Source organism: Hevea brasiliensis, chromosome 15, assembly GCF_030052815.1.
Source record: "Hevea brasiliensis isolate MT/VB/25A 57/8 chromosome 15, ASM3005281v1, whole genome shotgun sequence".
Lineage (NCBI taxonomy): Eukaryota > Viridiplantae > Streptophyta > Magnoliopsida > Malpighiales > Euphorbiaceae > Hevea > Hevea brasiliensis.
The window spans coordinates 64,656,635-64,674,887 of NC_079507.1; the positions used below are offsets into that span (position 1 = coordinate 64,656,635).

At 37.6% G+C, this 18,253-nt stretch overlaps 1 protein-coding gene across 1 annotated transcript; it reads left to right on the top strand.

Annotated features, from left to right (window-relative positions):
* The first annotated feature begins 5,193 nt into the window (after positions 1-5,193).
* On the top strand, positions 5,194-8,551 carry LOC110655325 (protein yippee-like At5g53940). The gene is made up of 5 exons (XM_021811589.2): positions 5,194-5,466; positions 5,820-5,863; positions 7,907-8,015; positions 8,146-8,201; positions 8,281-8,551. The coding sequence occupies exons 1-5, from the start codon at positions 5,371-5,373 to the stop codon at positions 8,363-8,365; spliced, it is 390 nt and encodes a 129-aa protein (XP_021667281.1). The 5' UTR covers positions 5,194-5,370; the 3' UTR covers positions 8,366-8,551.
* Positions 8,552-18,253: the final 9,702 nt, after the last annotated feature.

Here is an 18,253-nt window from a genome sequence, read left to right on the forward strand (position 1 = left end):
ACAACCACTGTAATTCACAGGTAGTACTAGCCAAGGCACGGTATTCAACTTCTAAAGAACTTCGAGACACAGTTGGTTGTTTCTTAGCTCGCCAACATATCAGAGATGAACTAAGGAATATGCAATACCCGGTGACAGATTTTCTAGAATCGATGCATCCAGCCCAATCAAAGTCACTAAATGCTTTTAGTTGAGAAGAACTTTGTGCACTAAAAAACAATCCAGCAACTGGTGTACCTTTGATGTAACGTAACACGCGATGAGCTGCAATGAGATGTTGCTTTGTTGGCTTATCCATGAACTGACTAAATTGCTGAACAACGAAAGTGATATCAGGACGTGTGGAAGTTAAATACAACCAACGCCCAATCAATTGCCTGTATTGCTAAATATCGGACAAAAGATCACCATTATCTCTGCTCAATTTAAGCTTTGAGTCCATAGGAGTAGCAACAGGTTTAGACATTAAGAAAACTATATTAGAAAGAAGATCAAGGGCATATTTTCGTTGATTGATAGTAATGCCTGCTAAATTGCGAGCAATTTCAAGACCAAGAAAAAATTTAAGCTAGCCCAAGTCTTTGATTTTGAATTGTCGATTAAGAAAAGACTTGACACTTTGAATTTCAGAATGACATAAACCAGCAATATTGTAATATCCAGCAATATTGTAATATCCACACCATCCTACTTAATAGATAATGAATAATCTGCTAGAGATTGATGATAACCAAGGGAAATTAATCGTGGGGCAATTTAGAGAACCATTGGCGACTAGCTTGTTTAAGCCCATAAAGGGATTTTTTAAGATGGCAGACTTGATTAGATTTAAAGCTGTGAAAACCATGAGGGAGAAGCATATAAACTTCTTCATTCAAATCACCATGGAGAAAAGCATTGTCAACATCAAGCTGTTCCAAAATCCAATTATTAGTTGTGGCTAGTGCTAATAATAATATAACTATTGTCATTTTGGCCACAGGTGAAAAAGTGTCAAAGTAGTCAATTCCCTCAATTTGAGTATAACCTTTGGCAACTAGTCGAGCCTTGTAGTGCTCGATAATACCATTAGCGTTATATTTGATTCGAAATACCCACTTGCAACCAATGGGATGCTTGCCAGGAGGTATATCCATAATGATCCACGTATGGTTTTGCTCAAGAGCTTTTATTTCAGCTTGCATAGCATCCTTCCAACAATCACATTTAATAGCTTAATTATACATTTTGGGCTCAAAATGTACAAACATAGTAAGAACAAAATGTTTGTGAGAAGAAGAAAGCTTAGAATAGGAAAGTACTGAATCTAAAGGATAAAGAACTTTACTTGTAATGGAAGAATCAGTGGTACTGTTGTGTTGGCAATGAGATTTCAATGATTATCCCTTAAGTAGGTTGGGGTGCATCTGATTCGAGAAGATCATTGTAGAGGTAGAGGTGGAGAAAGTGTAGGCACTTGATCAGTAAAAGGAAGACAAGTGTCTTAGGGAAGAGAAATAGGTGGTAAAGAAGTTAGGGGAGAAGAATGAAAGAGGAAAATGTGTTCATGGAAAATGACATTATGAGATAAGAAAATATTTCTGTTTTTGAAATCTAAGAGAAGATAGCCTTTGGTACCTGGTTTGAAGCCAAGAAAGACACATTTACGTGCACGAGGATCAAATTTAGATCTATTGGCAGTAAGGGTAGATGCGAAACAAAGAGAACCGAAAACCTTGAGATGAAGAAAACTTGGTGGTTTATCATAAAGTAACTGATATGGTGTCTTATTTTCTAGAAGAGGAGAGGGAAGTATATTTATTAAATGGACAGCATGAAGGACACAGTAAGACCAATACAACTTAGCCAAATTAGATTGGAAAAGTAAAGAACAAGCAACATTCAATATGTGTTGGTGTTTGCACTCCATAGTGTCATTTTGTTGTGGAGTTTCAACGCAAGTGGCTTCATGCAATATGCCTTTGGACATAAAGAAATCAGGCATAACAAATTCGATACCATTGTCACTTCGAATGATTTTAATAGAGGTAGAGAATTGAGTTTCAATCATAGAGCAAAAATTTTGAAGAGCATTTCTTGTTTGAGATTTGGATTGAAGAAGATACAACCAAGTATATCGACTATGATCATCAACAATAGTCAAAAAATATTTGTGATTATAAATTGACGAAACATAAAATTGACCCCAGATATCTACGTGAATGAGATCAAATATCTTATTTGTTTTTGTTTCACTATTTGTGAATGGTGATTTCTTTTGTTTGGCCAGGTGACAGATTTCACTAGTGTCATTATTGGAAGAAGAAAATCTAGACAACTGATCTTGAAGTAGTTTGAGTCGTGAATCTGATGGATGCCCCAAACGGTAGTGCCAAGTGTTAAAACTTGTGGTAGCTGTAAAGAAGGAAGCATGAGGATTATTTTTCATTGCATATAACCCATTGCAAACTTCAGCTATACCAATAGTCTTCCAAGGCAGGAGACTTTGTATGAAACAATTTTGTTTTTGAAAAATCAAACAACAAGAGAGATGAGAAGTTAATTTGGTGATAGAGATAAGATTGAATGAAATTTAGGTAAGTAAAGAACATCTTGCAGAATTAATTGTTCAGAAAATTTAACAACTCCTAAAATAGTGGCAGTCATTTTATTACCATTAGGAAGAGTAACAAATATAGGAGAAATATGCTTAAATGAAACAAAATATTGAAAGGAATAGGTGATATGATCAGTGGCTCCTGTGTCAAGAATCCACTAATAAGGAGAAGTAAGACAATAAAAGGCAAAATGAATACCTGTATGTGGCTCAAAAGATGAAACTAGATTAGTATTATAATTTGAAGTTTGAGGAGTAACCATATTGACAAATGTATCAAGCTTTGATGATCAGAGAAGAGCCAATAAATTTTGATATTGATCTTGAGTAATACCAAATATCGGATCATTAGGATTTGCCTTAGAAGCATAATTTGTAATTGAATCAAAAGCTGAATATGTAACATTAGCAACAATATTCACAGCTGGAGCAGGAGATTTGATTTTGGATTGAAAAAATCCCGGTGGATATCCGTGCTTCTTGTAGCACATTTCCGTTGTGTGCCTTGACTTTCCATAGTAGGTACAAAAACGTGTATCTACAGCTGAATTAGGAGCCCGTGTAACTACAACAGGTGGTTTTGCTGAATAGAACTATCGAGGCTTAGCATCATGTTGACCACTTTTGGAAGTCCTATTAACCAATACTGTAGATTCAATATGAATATTTGAAGAGTTGATCTGCCTTTCTTGCTGGATAACTAAGGAAAATGCCTTGTTGATTGATGGAAACGGGTCAATCAACATGATTTGCGACTTAACATTGACATACTGATCATTAAGATCTTTAAGGAACCGAATCAAATAATCTTGCTCCTGATAATCTTTCACCTTTGTTAGAGCACCACAAGCACAGGGTGTCTCATAAGAACAATTATGAATGGGTCTAAAATTCATCAATTCATCCCATAAAATTTTCAACTCAGTAAAGTAATCAGTTACAGATCTTTCTCCTTGTTTTTAGGCATAAATTTCTTCTTGTAAATCATAAATGCTTAGAATATCACCTTGTGAAAATCTTTCTTTTAGATCTTGCCAAACATCAGCTGCTTTATCTATCCAAATAATACTGTGAGTGATGGATGGTGATAAAGAATGAATTAGCCATAAAAGTACCATGGTATTGCATCGTTCTCATGCTGGATCTCAAGGGTTTGTTGTCGTTGGAGCAGGACAAGTACCATCCATGAATCGAAGCTTGTTCTTTAATAAAAGAGCTATTCGCATAGCTCTGGACCAGGAATGATAGTTGGATCCTGAAAAAATAGGTGACACAATGACTAGTGCAGGATTCTCATTTGGATGAAGATAATACGGGCTATAAGGATTTTGTGTAGGATCTGTATTAACTACCATTAAAGAATTCTCAAGAACTAAATGAATAGAGAATTAATTGCTTTGATACCATAAGAAGAATTTATAAAGGAATTTGATTATAGAGAATGCGATGCTTTCTCATTACTATGTAAATACATTTACATACAGAGCTATAACAGAATTGGTTACTTGGATGTAACAAACTAACAGTTTCCTATCAATATACAATTTACACGTGAAAAGTAAAAATAACATAAAGAGAATATAACCAACTAAATAATTCCTTTGGTTCCATTTTCTGTTTTTGGATCTAATAGACGGTGCTCAAACAGTAAGCTGACTCTTCAACCCTTGGGTCCTTCTTCCTCCATTCACAGGTGCTAGAACACTATAACCCAGAGGCCAAATTTCGCTCAGAACACAACTAGAGTAATCAAATAACCAAAAATAAATCAAACAGTAAATTCCTCTTTTATAACCTCAAGTTTGCAGCCAAAGCAACCCAACAAAAACTATATTTACAATTTACAATCCACCTAATGGAGCGGAAACCTACTACCGTACAAGAGAAAGAGGAGTCATCCTATGCTCAACGTCGTAAAATTAAGCAAAAGTGAAGGGACAAACTCCTAGGGAAGAGAGTAGATTCTCTCACTAACTCTACTCTCACTAACTTGTTTTAGAGAGAGAGAGAGACTCTCATTATATTTAAATTATTTTTAAATAGTTTCTGAATTGGTTTTATTTTTATTTTTATTTTTTGAAATAGAATTGGTTTTATATCAAGTGTAAATCTTTTTTAATAATTTATAAGGTGTGTGGTCCTGGGTGCATTTATTGGTCTTGGCCTTAGAAGACTAACCTCAACGGTCGGGTCTAGTTAAAAGTCTTGGCCTTTTTCCAAGTTAGCAAACCCTATCCTGTGAAAGGCCCATCACCAATGAAATATTGTTTTGGGTGAAAAACCCCCTCCACACATTATTCTACCATTTTGGGTGCTCATTTGATAATTTATTAATTATTGGGTGAATTTGATCTCATTTTAGAGTGTGGCTATCAAAACTGGGGAGGGGAACTAAAATGGAGAAGAGGGTATTTTAATCCAACCATATATTCGACAAGGTTAGTTTAATTAATAAAATTCAACGCCACCTTTTTCAGCAATTAACTCTGTTAAAAAATGTTATAAAATAATTTTAAATAACAAAAGCACTTATTGAACGAAGACTTAAATTTAAGATTCTAATAAAATATAAAGATTGATCTGATAGAGCAAGAAACAGGTGTTCTTAAAACATTTGTTTTTAAGCAAGTGTCAGTGTCAAAGTGCCAGTGTTCCCTCCTTGATCTAATCCAAAATCCAGCCACACCTCTCTCCTTATCTTGCAAGAACAAAAATAAAAACCAGCAACAACCGCTCAATCCAAAATTTGCAACGGTAAAGGGAAAAAAGAAGACATGGGAAGGATATTTGTGGTGGAGTTAGAAGGCAGATCTTACAGATGCAAGTATTGTGGTACCCACTTGGCCCTTCCAGTTGATCTAGTCTCAAGGGTAATCCCCTGAGCTCTTCTCAGAATTTTCCCTCATATTATTGTGCCCTTTAATCTTTTAGCAGTTGGGATAAGGAAGACATGCTATATTTGATACAAGTTCTGCATATTTGCAAGTATTGGAGAAGGTTAATAGTGCAGTTTATAATTTTGGTGGCGCAAATATGGCATAGCAGATTAACTATGGTTACAGAAGAAGATCAGATGAATTTTTTATTATTATTATTATTATTTTTTTGGGAGGGTTGGGAGGGGGAAGATGTGGTTTTGTGGGTTAATAAATTGCTGGTTATTGTTAGTCGTTCTTTTCTGATGGAATTGTTAAAAACCTCGTCCTTTCCTTTTGATTTGTAGTCTTTCCATTGCCGCCGAGGAAAGGCATACCTCTTCAATAACGTGTGAGTTCCTTACTATTCTTTCATGGACTGCTTAGTCATTATGCTCATTCTTTATTCTACGAGAATTGTGGTTTTATTATTGATCCACCTGTAGATTTTTGGTATTATTTTTTGGTCAAAATTTCTTAGTATTTGATTTTACAGAACTTGTTGCCTTTGTTGCCTATAAAACACAAAAATTTCAAGCTATCAACAGTTAGTGAAGTATTGCTGCAGTTATAGTTACTATAATTTTTTATTTTCTACTGAAAAAATGACTAGCTTATGCCTTATGGTTTGTTTATAGGGCAAGTTTTCTTTTAACATTCTGCGTTTTGTTCTGTTGAATTTGATATTCCTTGAGTGGCTAAAAGGTTGAATGTTTGCGGTCTAGGCAAATGAAATTTGCATACCATGGAATTTGAAGTAGCATACTTGTGCATAAGTCATTATCTTGGTTGAATAACCTTCATTGTTCAGGCTTATTGCCATTATGCGCATGGATTTTTTTATGTACATGAAAATTCTGTATCTCTTCTTTTAAGTGCTTGTCTGAAAAAGAAAAATTAGTTCTTAAATTACATGAAGTGGACTGGTGCTTATAGTTTCTCTTCTTTATTGACTAGTAATAGATCACTACAAGCACCAAAGAGGGCTGCAAACTACAACCCAAGATATGGAGAATATAAGAAAGGCACCTCAGCTGAACTAAAATCTGGAATCTGAAAATAAATAAAAAAGATGGATTAGAAAGTTAAAAATGGGTGGGAAGGACTGATTTGATAATAAATTCCACAACACTCTCAACTTTGGAAGCTAATTTCATTTCATGCTTAACACTGTTGCAAATTCTACCATTCCTCATATCAAATATTCTGAAGCAAGCACAATGGAACAGAACTCCAAGCAAAAAACCATTATTTTTCCCCTTGAAGTATCACTGTTAGGTATTGTTAAAATTCTTCGTCTTTAAGTTAAAAAGTGTTTGCTTTTGTATGTAACTTTCTATGTTATCTTAGAACTAATGCATATCAATGGCTGATAAAAACCCGGGCAGTGGGTTTTGTTGGAAGTCACAAATGTTTGACTTCTAATTAGAGAGGGATACATGGTATATTTTGAAATAGTAATGCAGGTTTATTATATTTTGAAATAGTAACGTAGGTTTATTCTTTTTTATGACTTCTAATTCCTACTGTACTGATTCTACAGCCTTAACAGCCAATGGTTTACTGTTTGAGGTTTTTTAGGCATAAGCCTATCAGATTATTACCAAAGTGTGATTTAGTTAGGCATAAACTCATGTAATCGCCTGCCTAAGTTCTATTAAATAGTTCTGAACAAGCATTGTGTGATAGATACCTTTTGAACAGTTGTAATTAATTGGATACAGGAAATGCTTTCCTCCAGTTTTTTATTCTCATGATTCTTTCTTTGCAGCTTCTGTTCTTTATCTCTGTTTGTACATTCTTCCTCAACACATGAAATCTGAAAGAAACTTTCAGAGTTAATGTCATGCAATTGTAGCATTAGATGTGAAAACGAAATAAAAGGCATTCCTCATCAAAATGTTCAGCCTTCAGCAAGAACTTAAGATTTTTCCACTAACTCTTTATCATTCTTTCATCATTTGAAACAGTTGCAGCTTATCTCTGTGTAAATACTGAAAAGGAATTTGTTTGATTTTCATGCTAGCTAATATTAATTTTGGTTTGCTTGGACAGTGATCACTGCTTTAACAGTATTTATTCCAAATTTCCTATGATAGCTTATGAGAACTCAAACTGTGTATCTTGTTGGAAAATATGGACAAATAAAGAACGGTCACCTAAATTTGAACTAGTAGTTATTAGTTAGCAGTGTTATCTTCCTCAGGGGACTTGTGACAGATAGCTCTTGGTTTCCAACGCATGCATGTATGAGTACATGTGCATTCACATTTTCACATTCCAGTATGTAGCTCCACAAGCGAATACACAAGGAGTTTGTTCCTACCTTGAGCAATTTAATGTCTTCTATACCATAATGCAACAAAGCTGCATGCTGTGGAGTTTGTGATTTCAGGGTAAACATCATAATTGGAGCCTTAGAGGACAGAGCGATGCTTTCAGGAATGCATACTGTTGCAGATATATTTTGCTGCTGTTGTGGACAAATTATTGGCTGGAAATATGTACTCTCTCTCTCTCTCTCCCCCGCCCTCCTCCCCTCCTTTAGTTTACATAATTCAAGCTTTTGCTGATTTTGAACAATTGCTGATTTTGAACTAAGGATATCTTATCTTGTGATTGATTCCCTACCAGGAGGCAGCACATGAAAAGAGTCAAAAGTATAAAGTAGGGAAGTTTGTTCTTGAAAGGTAAATATCTTGTTTTGTAAATTAATATTTCGTCATCTTCTTGACATCATACATCTATACATGCTTGTCTATCAAACAGAGGGAGGATTGTCGATGAAATGGACTTGTCGACGGGAGTCTTTGTGGATACACATTCCAGTATGAGTGACGGAGAAGATGTTTAAGTTCTAACTTCAACTTTGTGAAGTAGTTGTGCAAAATAATATAGTAGGAAGCGAGACACTTCTTTTGAGCAAATGTGTAAACTCTTAATTGTTGAGGAGAAATTTCATTATCTTGCTGGACGCATAAATCTTGCAGGGTGTAAAATGGTCTAATTTGCAATATCATAATTAGTGATTCTGTGCTTACTCCTAACACTGCAGCAGGTGGTCTCACTGGTAGCACATATGAATCTAGAATAATGCAGTGAGATGTAGACCACCCCCTAAGAAATGAGAAAAAATAACCAAATTGTTAATTGAATAACCTTTGAGTTGAATCATTAAAATATGAAAAAATCAGTTACATAAACTGTCCCCTATTTTCATTAAAAAGTTTGGTGACGCTTAAAATTTTTATTTTCATTTATTAAACTACTTAATTTTATTTTTTTCACTTATTAAGCATAAATTTATTTATTTTTTTAAAAAATAATTTAATAGATCATATCGATACGCACGGAAAGGTAAGTGAAAATAATTATAGAAATACTAACATAAATCTTTGGACAATGATGTCATTCAGACATCAATTTATACATTTGACCTATAAAAAAAATTATAATTTTATTTCTCCCATTCCATTTACTTCTCCGCCTCTCTCCTTATTTTCACCTGAGCATAAATAAATATGACTTATTATTGAATGAATTGATTCATCATCCTTGACTCATTTGTTGTTGTTTATATTATTCATTCACAGAATTATTATTATTAGGCCACAATTAATATGATATACCTATAAAATCAATTGTGATATACCATGTGCATATATTTTCTCTTAGTCTTGCTATATAATATTTATTATATAAAAATTAATTTTTTTTATTTAATTCTTTTTTAATTTTCTTTTAAATATCTTTATTAAATTATGACTAATTAATTAAAAATATTAGATATATTTCAATAATTTATAAATTTCTTATTTAATAATTCTTAAATTTTTAGTTGTTTTATTTAATTATAAAAATATAAGAATTTTATATATTAAAATTAATAAAATAATTTAAAATTATATTATAAAAATAGTCATAAAAAGTTAACTACTTTGCCTTTTCTTTCATTTTTATATATTTAATAAATTTTAATTTATTTTAATATTATTTTATTTTTATTTATCTTATTTTGATATACATTTAATAAATATATATTTTCAATTATATATATATTGAATGCTATATAATGAATTATGGAAAAATAAATAAAATTTTATTTTCGTAATTATTGTAAATAAGAAATTTATATTAATATTCAATTTTTATTAATCTTTTTATACTTTTATAGTATAATTAATGAATAATTATTACTTTCATTGATATTAATCATATTATATTACATTGTTTTATTATTATTTAGAAAAAAAATTTTAAATTATATGTATATATATATATCAAGTAATTTCATTAATTTTTTTATATTTTTATTAATTAATTATATAATTTTTTTAAATTTGTAAGTTATTAATTCTCTAATTATGTATATATAAATTATAAATTATTTAATTATTACACTTTTGTCATGACCCAACCTATGGGCTGGACTGGCACTAGGACCTGGGCCAACCTAAAGCCCCCGAGGCCCGTAGTAAGCCTAACTATTCATTAACCCAATTTTAAGGCCCATTTGGGCCCAATTTCAAGAAACCAACCGGACAGAGTCCGTGTAACACCCCAAATTTTATTATTTATGAGTATTTTTGATATTTTAATTTTATTTAAATTTTAGGAATTTTTTTGAGATTTTTCGGATTTTAAAAATCGGGTTCGATTTTCCGAAAATATAAATTTTGATGATTTTTAAAAATTAATTTAAAGACCACGTGGCAAAACTAAAAATATATTTGGAGTCTACGTATTTTTCTGAGTTTTACGAAATTTTTTCGGAATTTTTGGACCTCGTTTTCGGTCCCGAGGCAGAGTAAAAATTCAAAATTTTGTATTTCGAATCGAATCGAACCGGCCGAATCGAATCGGACCGGATCGGACCGGTCGAATCGAACCGGCTCCCTTTCCTTTTTCTTCTCCCGCGCGCGTCGTCCCTCTCTTTTCTCTTTCTTTTCTCTCTCCTCCTCGCTGCCGCTTCCAGCTCCGCCAACCGGCCGATCCGGCCACCGATTGGACCGGGTCTTGTGTCTAAAATCATCTACTCGGTGAGAGCTTTCCATAGACACCAAGAACGCCGAAATCCATCGAGCGGTTTGTCCGATTTTTGCTCGGGAAGATTTTAGCCCATTTCGACTTTTGGGCTAGATTTCTCGAAAACCGTGAATCCCACGAGGAAACCGAGGCCACCAGCACGCTCCATTCGTCGAGAGCTTCGCAACGACATAAATTTCGAATTTTTCCGACACCGTTTTTCGGTGGGTCCCACGGAACTTCGCAGTGTAATTTCGAGCATTAAATGAGCTTAGAAAATTCTGAAAAATTTATGTGCTAACCCCCGTGTTATGGGCTTCGTGTAGGTATCCTCGATTCGCGGAAATTCGACAGTTGACCGGGTCTGCAAATTTCGCCGCATGCACTGTGGACCAGAAAAGTCTCCGAATTGGGCCGAGGTTTTGGCTAGCCCCCCATTGTCAGACGTCCCGAGCGCGTCCCCGAAGTCGGAATCGGCAAAGGTAAACCCGAACCTAGTTTTTACGTAATTTTCTAGTGCTTAAATAGGATTAAAAATCCATAAAATATTCGTGGTAGCTTAGAAAATTACGATTCTTTTTGCAATAGCTTAGTAATATTGCTAAGGACCGCGGGGCAAAGTTTTATAATTTTTAGAGCTTGTTTGGGCAGTTTTTGCAAAAATGATCAATAATAAGGACTAAATTGAAATTTTGCGTATTGTGATGGATGATTGATTTGATGGGCCCAGGAGGGGCTGTGTGATATGATTGAACTGTTGATGTATGGATTGTGAGTATAGAAGTGCGTTTTTAGCCCTTTTGCAAAGTTGGGTAGGTCCTAGGTATAGGGAGACTCACGGATTTTCGCATGACTTAGGACGAATTGGTCTTTTCTTTATTTGTATTGAGTCGATTGTATTAAATAAATGTAATATGATTGTCGTGAGCCGACAGACCTTCTTCCTCCGCCCACCGCCGCCACAAGAATTTGTCGTCAAGTCCGTGAGTAAAATATTAATTTTAATTATAATTTCGATATTATTATATGTTCAAGATGCCCATGCATCACTTATATGCATATATTTATGTAGTTAAACTCTAGGCACGATTTATGTTGCATTCATAATCTGATGTACCATGGATGTTGTTGTGGTAATTTGGAGCAGCAGCGTGCGTTGGCGTGCGGTGATGTGGTGTGGACTATGGATAGGACGGGTAGTCACGGCTTGAGTAATTGGGGACCTGCCTTCGAGGGGTAGTCACGGCTTGAGTAATCTGGGACCTCGATTTGGTTATTAAGTGGAAGTCCGAGCTTGAGTAATTACCGGCACCAAAGTTGGATTTAAGAGAGTCAGATAGGGATCACTCCCATATGTTATGATTGATACTACAGGTGTGTGAGTGCTCCAAATTTCCTTTTGATGTTATGATGTGAAAATGTTGTGTATGTTGCATTTCACTCTACAAAGTTGCATTAGTTTGAGATAGTTATAGAGATTATAGTTAAGATTGATATTTTACTCTCGAGTCGAACGCCACTCTGCTCAAAAATTTTTACAGCCACAGGAGGATATGTTGTTCTGGGTTAACCTGCTTTTCTACCTCGCAGGTTGTTTATCAATATTGTGTAATTTTAATTACTCCTAGAATTTCCGCATGTGTTAGCAGTAATTATTTGAAATTGGTCTGTAATATTATATTCATGTTGGACCTGTAAACTTAATATTTTAAGTCTGTTTTGATGGATTGGATGAGGGAGCTGAGCTCCCATTTATTATTATGTTGATGAGTATGTGGAGGGTGAGCTGAGCTCCCCAATGGATTGTTTATTGTGTTTACAGGTCGGGTGAGTCGAAAACTCCCCATTGGAAAGTCCATTTTATGGCCGGACTCGTCCGCTTGTTTTCTGATATTGGGCCCAAATGGGCCCTAGAGTTGGGTTAATGAATAGTTAAGGCTTACTACGGGCCTCGGGGCTTTAGGTCGCCTGTGTCCTAGTCTTGGGTCCGGCCCATAGGTTGGGTCGTGACAAATGTGGTATCAGAGCTTAGGCTCCAGATTCCTAGGGAAAAGTTGTCTAAAGTGTTGGGAAAAGTCTAATAGGAGTCACATGCGGAAAAATAGGGTCCATATTCGTCTTGCATTGTCGTCTTTGCTTCTAGTTTCTGCTTCATATATTGTGTGTAAATATGAGTCTATAGAGCTGTGCAATGTGCAGTTTTGAATTTTGTGGGCTAATGTCTGAATTTCAGAAAATGCGTAGAAGCGGAGAGCCGCCATCGCACTGTAACAGATGTGCCCGACGAGGTGTCAAGACAGATGAGGCGCCGCCAGGAGGCAGGGTAGGAGGCCTAGAGCTGCTCAAGTAGAAAAGCAGCTGCCCACAGTTCAGGAACAGTCTTTCATGACACAGGGTCCCATGGACCCCATGGCAGCTACTCTAGCTGGGTTGCAGAGAACCATCGACATGATGGCGCAGTATATGGTCCACCCGTCCACAGCAACAGTAGTCCACCGCACTAAGAGGAACCTTACAAACAGATCATAAATTTTAAGAAGTTGGTGCACGGTACCTATGATGTGTCGACGATGCATATCGGTTTGGATTCCTGACAGTGCAGAGCAGTCTGATTGGCTGATAGAAGATTGATAGAATGTATGCAAAGACGTCATGTGGCCCATGACTAGGCAATGGATTAATGACTACGTTTTAGCCCGGATGGAGGGTTTGACTTGGGCTCAGTTTGTGGTACTTTTATCAATCGGTTTGTGCGTAAAGCTTCAGAGATCGTAAGCGGTGGGCCTTTGAGGCCTTAAGACGTAATGGCGTATTCTTCCGTCTGCTCTTATGAGGCTCGTGTTTTGATAGATCCGGTGCTACGCACTCATTTGTCTCCCCGTGTTTGCCATGAGGTTGGGTAGAAACCCTACAACCTTAGAATGCCCTTTGTCGGTAGCTACCCCACTTAGTGACAACATAGATGTAGACATGGTATTTCCGGCAGCCCAGTGGTAGTGGATGGAAAGATCCTCCCACAGACTTGGTTCCTCTACCAAGAATGGATTTCGATGTAATCTCGGGATGGACTGGTTGGCAACTCATTATGCCACCTTAGACCGCAGAACAAAGGTATACTTCCACATACCGTGTGGAAGAGTTTAGCTTTGATGGTGACAGAGCGTGGCTCCATATAATTTGGTGTCGCAATTAGTGCCGTAAAAATGTTGAGGCGTGGATGCCAAGGGTATTTGGCATTGGTGAGAGATACATCCGTAGAAGGTGTCGATGGAAAATGTTCTGTTGTCGAGAATTCATGGATGTCTTCTCAAGAGCTTCCAGGTTACCACCAGAAAGGGAATAGAGTTCGCATTGATGTTATTCCGTATAAACCCCATATCGATGCCACCTTACAGGATGGCACCAGCAGAATTGAAAGAGTCAAGGAGCAACTACAGGAGCTCTTGGACAAGGGTTTCATACGTCCGAGCACTTCACCGGGTGCTCTGCTCTATTTGTGAGAAAGAAGGATGGGTCATTGAGGTTGTGTATCGACAATTGAACAAGGTGATCGTGAAGAACAAGTATCCACTTCCTGATCGATGATTTGTTTGATCACCCAAGGAGCTAGATTCTTTTCAAGATAGACTGCGGTCGCTACCATCAATTGAGAATCGTGGAATGAGGACGTGTCCAAAACGGCTTTCGTGACAAGATATGGTCATTATGAGTTCTTGGTGATGTCTTTTGGACTCACTAATGCACCAAAGACCTTCATGGACTTGATGAACAGGTGTTCAAGCCATTTTTGGACCGCTTTGTCATCGTATTCATAGATGACATTCTCGCATACTCTCGGACCGAGGAAGAACACGTGTGGCACTTGAGGATGGTGTTGCAGACTTTGAGGAGCACCATACGCCAAATTTTCAAATGTGAATTTTGGCTAGAAAGCATCTCATTCTTGGGACACGTGGTTTCAAGTGACGGTATTCAAGTGGATCCCAAGAAAATTGAAGTCAGAATCGATTGGCTTAAGCCTACAATACCACCGAGGTGCGAAGTTTTATGGGTTTAGTGGCACTACAAAGCGTTTTGTGCAAGATTTCTCCAGGATAGCGGCTCCCCTAACTAAGTTGACCAGAAAAATGTTCCATTCATTTGGACAGATGATCGTGAGGTGAGTTTCCGTAAGCTCAAGGAGTGTCTAACCATCGCTCGTGTTGACACTACCCGTGAGTGGTGAAGGATACGCCGTGTCGTGACGCCTCGAGTTGGCCTAGGTGTGTTTTGATGCAGAATGGAAAGGTAGTGGCTTATGCTTCAAGGCACTGAAGAGGCATGAGCGTAACTAACCCCACCCATGATTTGGAAATGGCGGTGTAGTCTTTGCACTTAAAACTGGAGACACTACATGCGGTGAAGTGTGCGAGATATACACCGACCACAAGAGTTTAAAGTACATCTTTCAACAGAGGGATTTAAACTTGAGACAGAGGAGATGGATGGAGCTTCGAAAGACTATGATTGCACCATCGGTACCACCACAGGAAGGCCAATGTTGTGGCAGATGCCTTGAGCAGTAAAAATCTTCCGCGCTTTGGCGCACATTTCACAGAGAAAAGACCATTGATTCAGAAGTACATGAGTTGATGGATCAAGGTCTAATCCTAGATCTTTCAGATGAGGGGGTATTGTTGGCTCACTTTTCGGTGAGGCGGACTTGAGGGACAGAGTTAGAGTTTCCCAAAGACAGAGACCAACAATTGATGAAGATCATAGAAAGAGTACAAAGAAGGTGAAGGTGGTGAGTTTGGATTTGCCAATGATGGCGCCCTAGTGCAAGGTTCTAGGATATGTGTGCCCGATGTGGACAACCTCAGAATGAAATCATGCAAGAGGCACACTATACATCAGACAAGATTCACCTGTGTTCCACCAAGATGTACCATGATGTGAAAGATAGCTACCGGTGGAATGGCATGAAGAGAGACATAGCAGACTTTGTGTCCAAGTGCTTGACTTGTCGAAGGTGAAGTTTGAACACTGTGAGACCGTCGTGAAGCCGCAAGAGCTCCCTATCCTGAATGGAAGTGGGAAATGATTACTATGGATTTTGTGATCAAGGTTGCCTCGTACCACGCGAGGATATGACTCGATATGGGTAATTGTAGACCGCTTGACCAAATCACTCACTTCTTACTCAGAAGACTACATACTCTGGGCACAAGATGCCCGCTCTACATTCGAGAAATAGTCGATTGCATGGAGTTCCTGGCCCATAATATCCGGCAGAGGGCCCCGATCACTTCTCGGTTTTGGAGAAAGTTGCAGAGGCACTTGGCACACGCTTGAACTTCAAGATGCCTTCCACCCTCGTGACAGATCGACAAATTGAAAGGACGATCCAAACATCGGAAGACATGCTTCGCATGAGTGTCTTGGATTTTGGAGGTCGATGGGATGAGCTAGCTCGTGGAGTTTGCCTACAACAACGCTTATCACTCCAAAGATAGGGTTGGCACCCTATGAGGCATTATATGGAAGAAAGTGTAGGTCTCCTCTGTGTTGGACAGAAATGGGGGAAGCGAAAGTGCATGATGTAGACCTAGTGCAATACACTTCAGAGGTAGTTCCTTTAATCAGGGAACGATCGAGGACTTTTCTGAGATGTAAGAGTTACGCAGACCTTGCACGGAGGGATGTGGAGTTTGCGATGGCGACTATGTATTCTGAAGGTATCTCCAATGAAGGGAGTCATGAGATTCGGAAAGAAGGGCAAGTTGGCACCTCGGTATATCGGACCTTTGAGGTTACGATAGAGTTGGAGCAGTTGCTCACGGTTGGAGCTACCACCCAACCTTTCTCATGTTCATCCCGTGTTTCACATCTCCATGCTCAGAAATACATTCCCGATCCTTCTCATGTATCAAATGGATGTGATAGAGCTAAAAGAGAACTTGACATTTGAGGAGCACTGAGCCATAGTGGACTACCAAGTGAGACAAATGAGATCCAAACAGATCCCTATGGTTAAGGTTTTGTGGAGGAGTCGATCGCTGGAAGAGTGCACTGGAGTCGAGCGGGACATGCGTAGCAAGTACCCTTACTTGTTCAATGCATAATCATGTGTTTTATTCGCTTGTGTAAAAATTCGAGGACGAATTTTCTGTAAGGGGGAAAGAATGTAACACCCCAAATTTTATTATTTATGAGTATTTTTGATATTTTAATTTTATTTAAATTTTAGGAATTTTTGAGATTTTTCTGATTTTAAAAATCGGGTTCGATTTTCAAAAATATAAACTTTGATGATTTTTAAAAATTAATTTAAAGACCACGTGGCAAAACTAAAAATATATTTGGAGTCTACGTATTTTTCTCGAGTTTTACTAATATTTTCGTAATTTTTGGATCTCGTTTTGGCCCCGAGGCGAGTAAAAATTCAAAATTTTGTATTCGAATCGAACCGCCGAATCAACCGGACCGGATCGGACCGTCGAATCGAACTGGCTCCCTTTCCTTTTTCTTCTCCCGCGCCGTCCCTCTCTTTTCTCTTTCTTTTCTCTCTCCTCCTCCTCGCTGCCGCTCCGATTTCTCGGCCAAATCCGGCCGATCCGCCACCGATTGGACCGGGTCTTGTGTCTAAAATCATCTACTCGTGAGAGCTTTCCATAGACACCAAGAACGCCAAATCCATCAAGCGGTTTGTCCGATTTTTGCTCGGGAAGATTTTAGCCCATTTCGACTTTTGGGCTAGATTTCTCGAAAACCGTGAATCCCACGAGAAAACCGAGGCCACCAGCACGCTCCATTCATCGAGAGCTTCTCAACGACATAAATTTCGAATTTTTCCGACACCGTTTTTCGGTGGGTCCCACGGAAAAACGCAGAATAAATTCGAGCATTAAATTATCTTAGAAAAATATGAAAAATATATGTTCTAACCCCGTGTTATGGGCTTCGTAGGTATCCTCGATTCGTGGAAATTCGGCGATTGACCAAGATGCAAATTTCGCCGCATGGACCGTGACCGGAAAAGTCTCCGAATTGGGCCGAGGTTTTGGCTAGCCCCCATTGTCGACGCCCCGAGCGTCCCTCAAGTCGAATCGGCAAAGGTAAACCCAACCTAGTTGTTACGTAATTTTCTTGTGCTTAAATATTATTAAAAATCCATAAAATATTCGTGGTATCTTAGAAAATTACGATTCTTTTTTCAATAGCTTAGTAATATTGCTAAGGACCATGGGCAAAGTTTTATAATTTTTAGAGCTTGTTTGGGCGCTTTTTGCAAAAATGATCAATAATAAGGACTAAATTGAAATTTTGCGTATTGTGATGGATGATTGATTTGATGGGCCTGGAGGGGCTGTGTGATATGATTGAACTGTTGATGTATGGATTGTGAGCATAGAAGTGCGTTTTTAGCCCTTTTGCAGGTTGGGTAGGTCCTAGGTATAGGGGAGACTCTGCCGGATTTTCGGCACGACTTAGGACGTATTTGGTCTTTTCTTTATTTGCATTGAGTCGATTGTATTAAATAAATGTAATATGATTGTCGATGAGCCGATGCCTTCTTCCTCCGCCCACCGCCACAAGTAATTTATCGTCAAGTCCGTGAGTAAAATATTAATTTTAATTATAATTTCGATATTATTATATGTTCAAAGATGCCCATGCATCACTTATATGCATATATTTATGTAGTTAAACTCTAGGCACGATTTATGTTGCATTC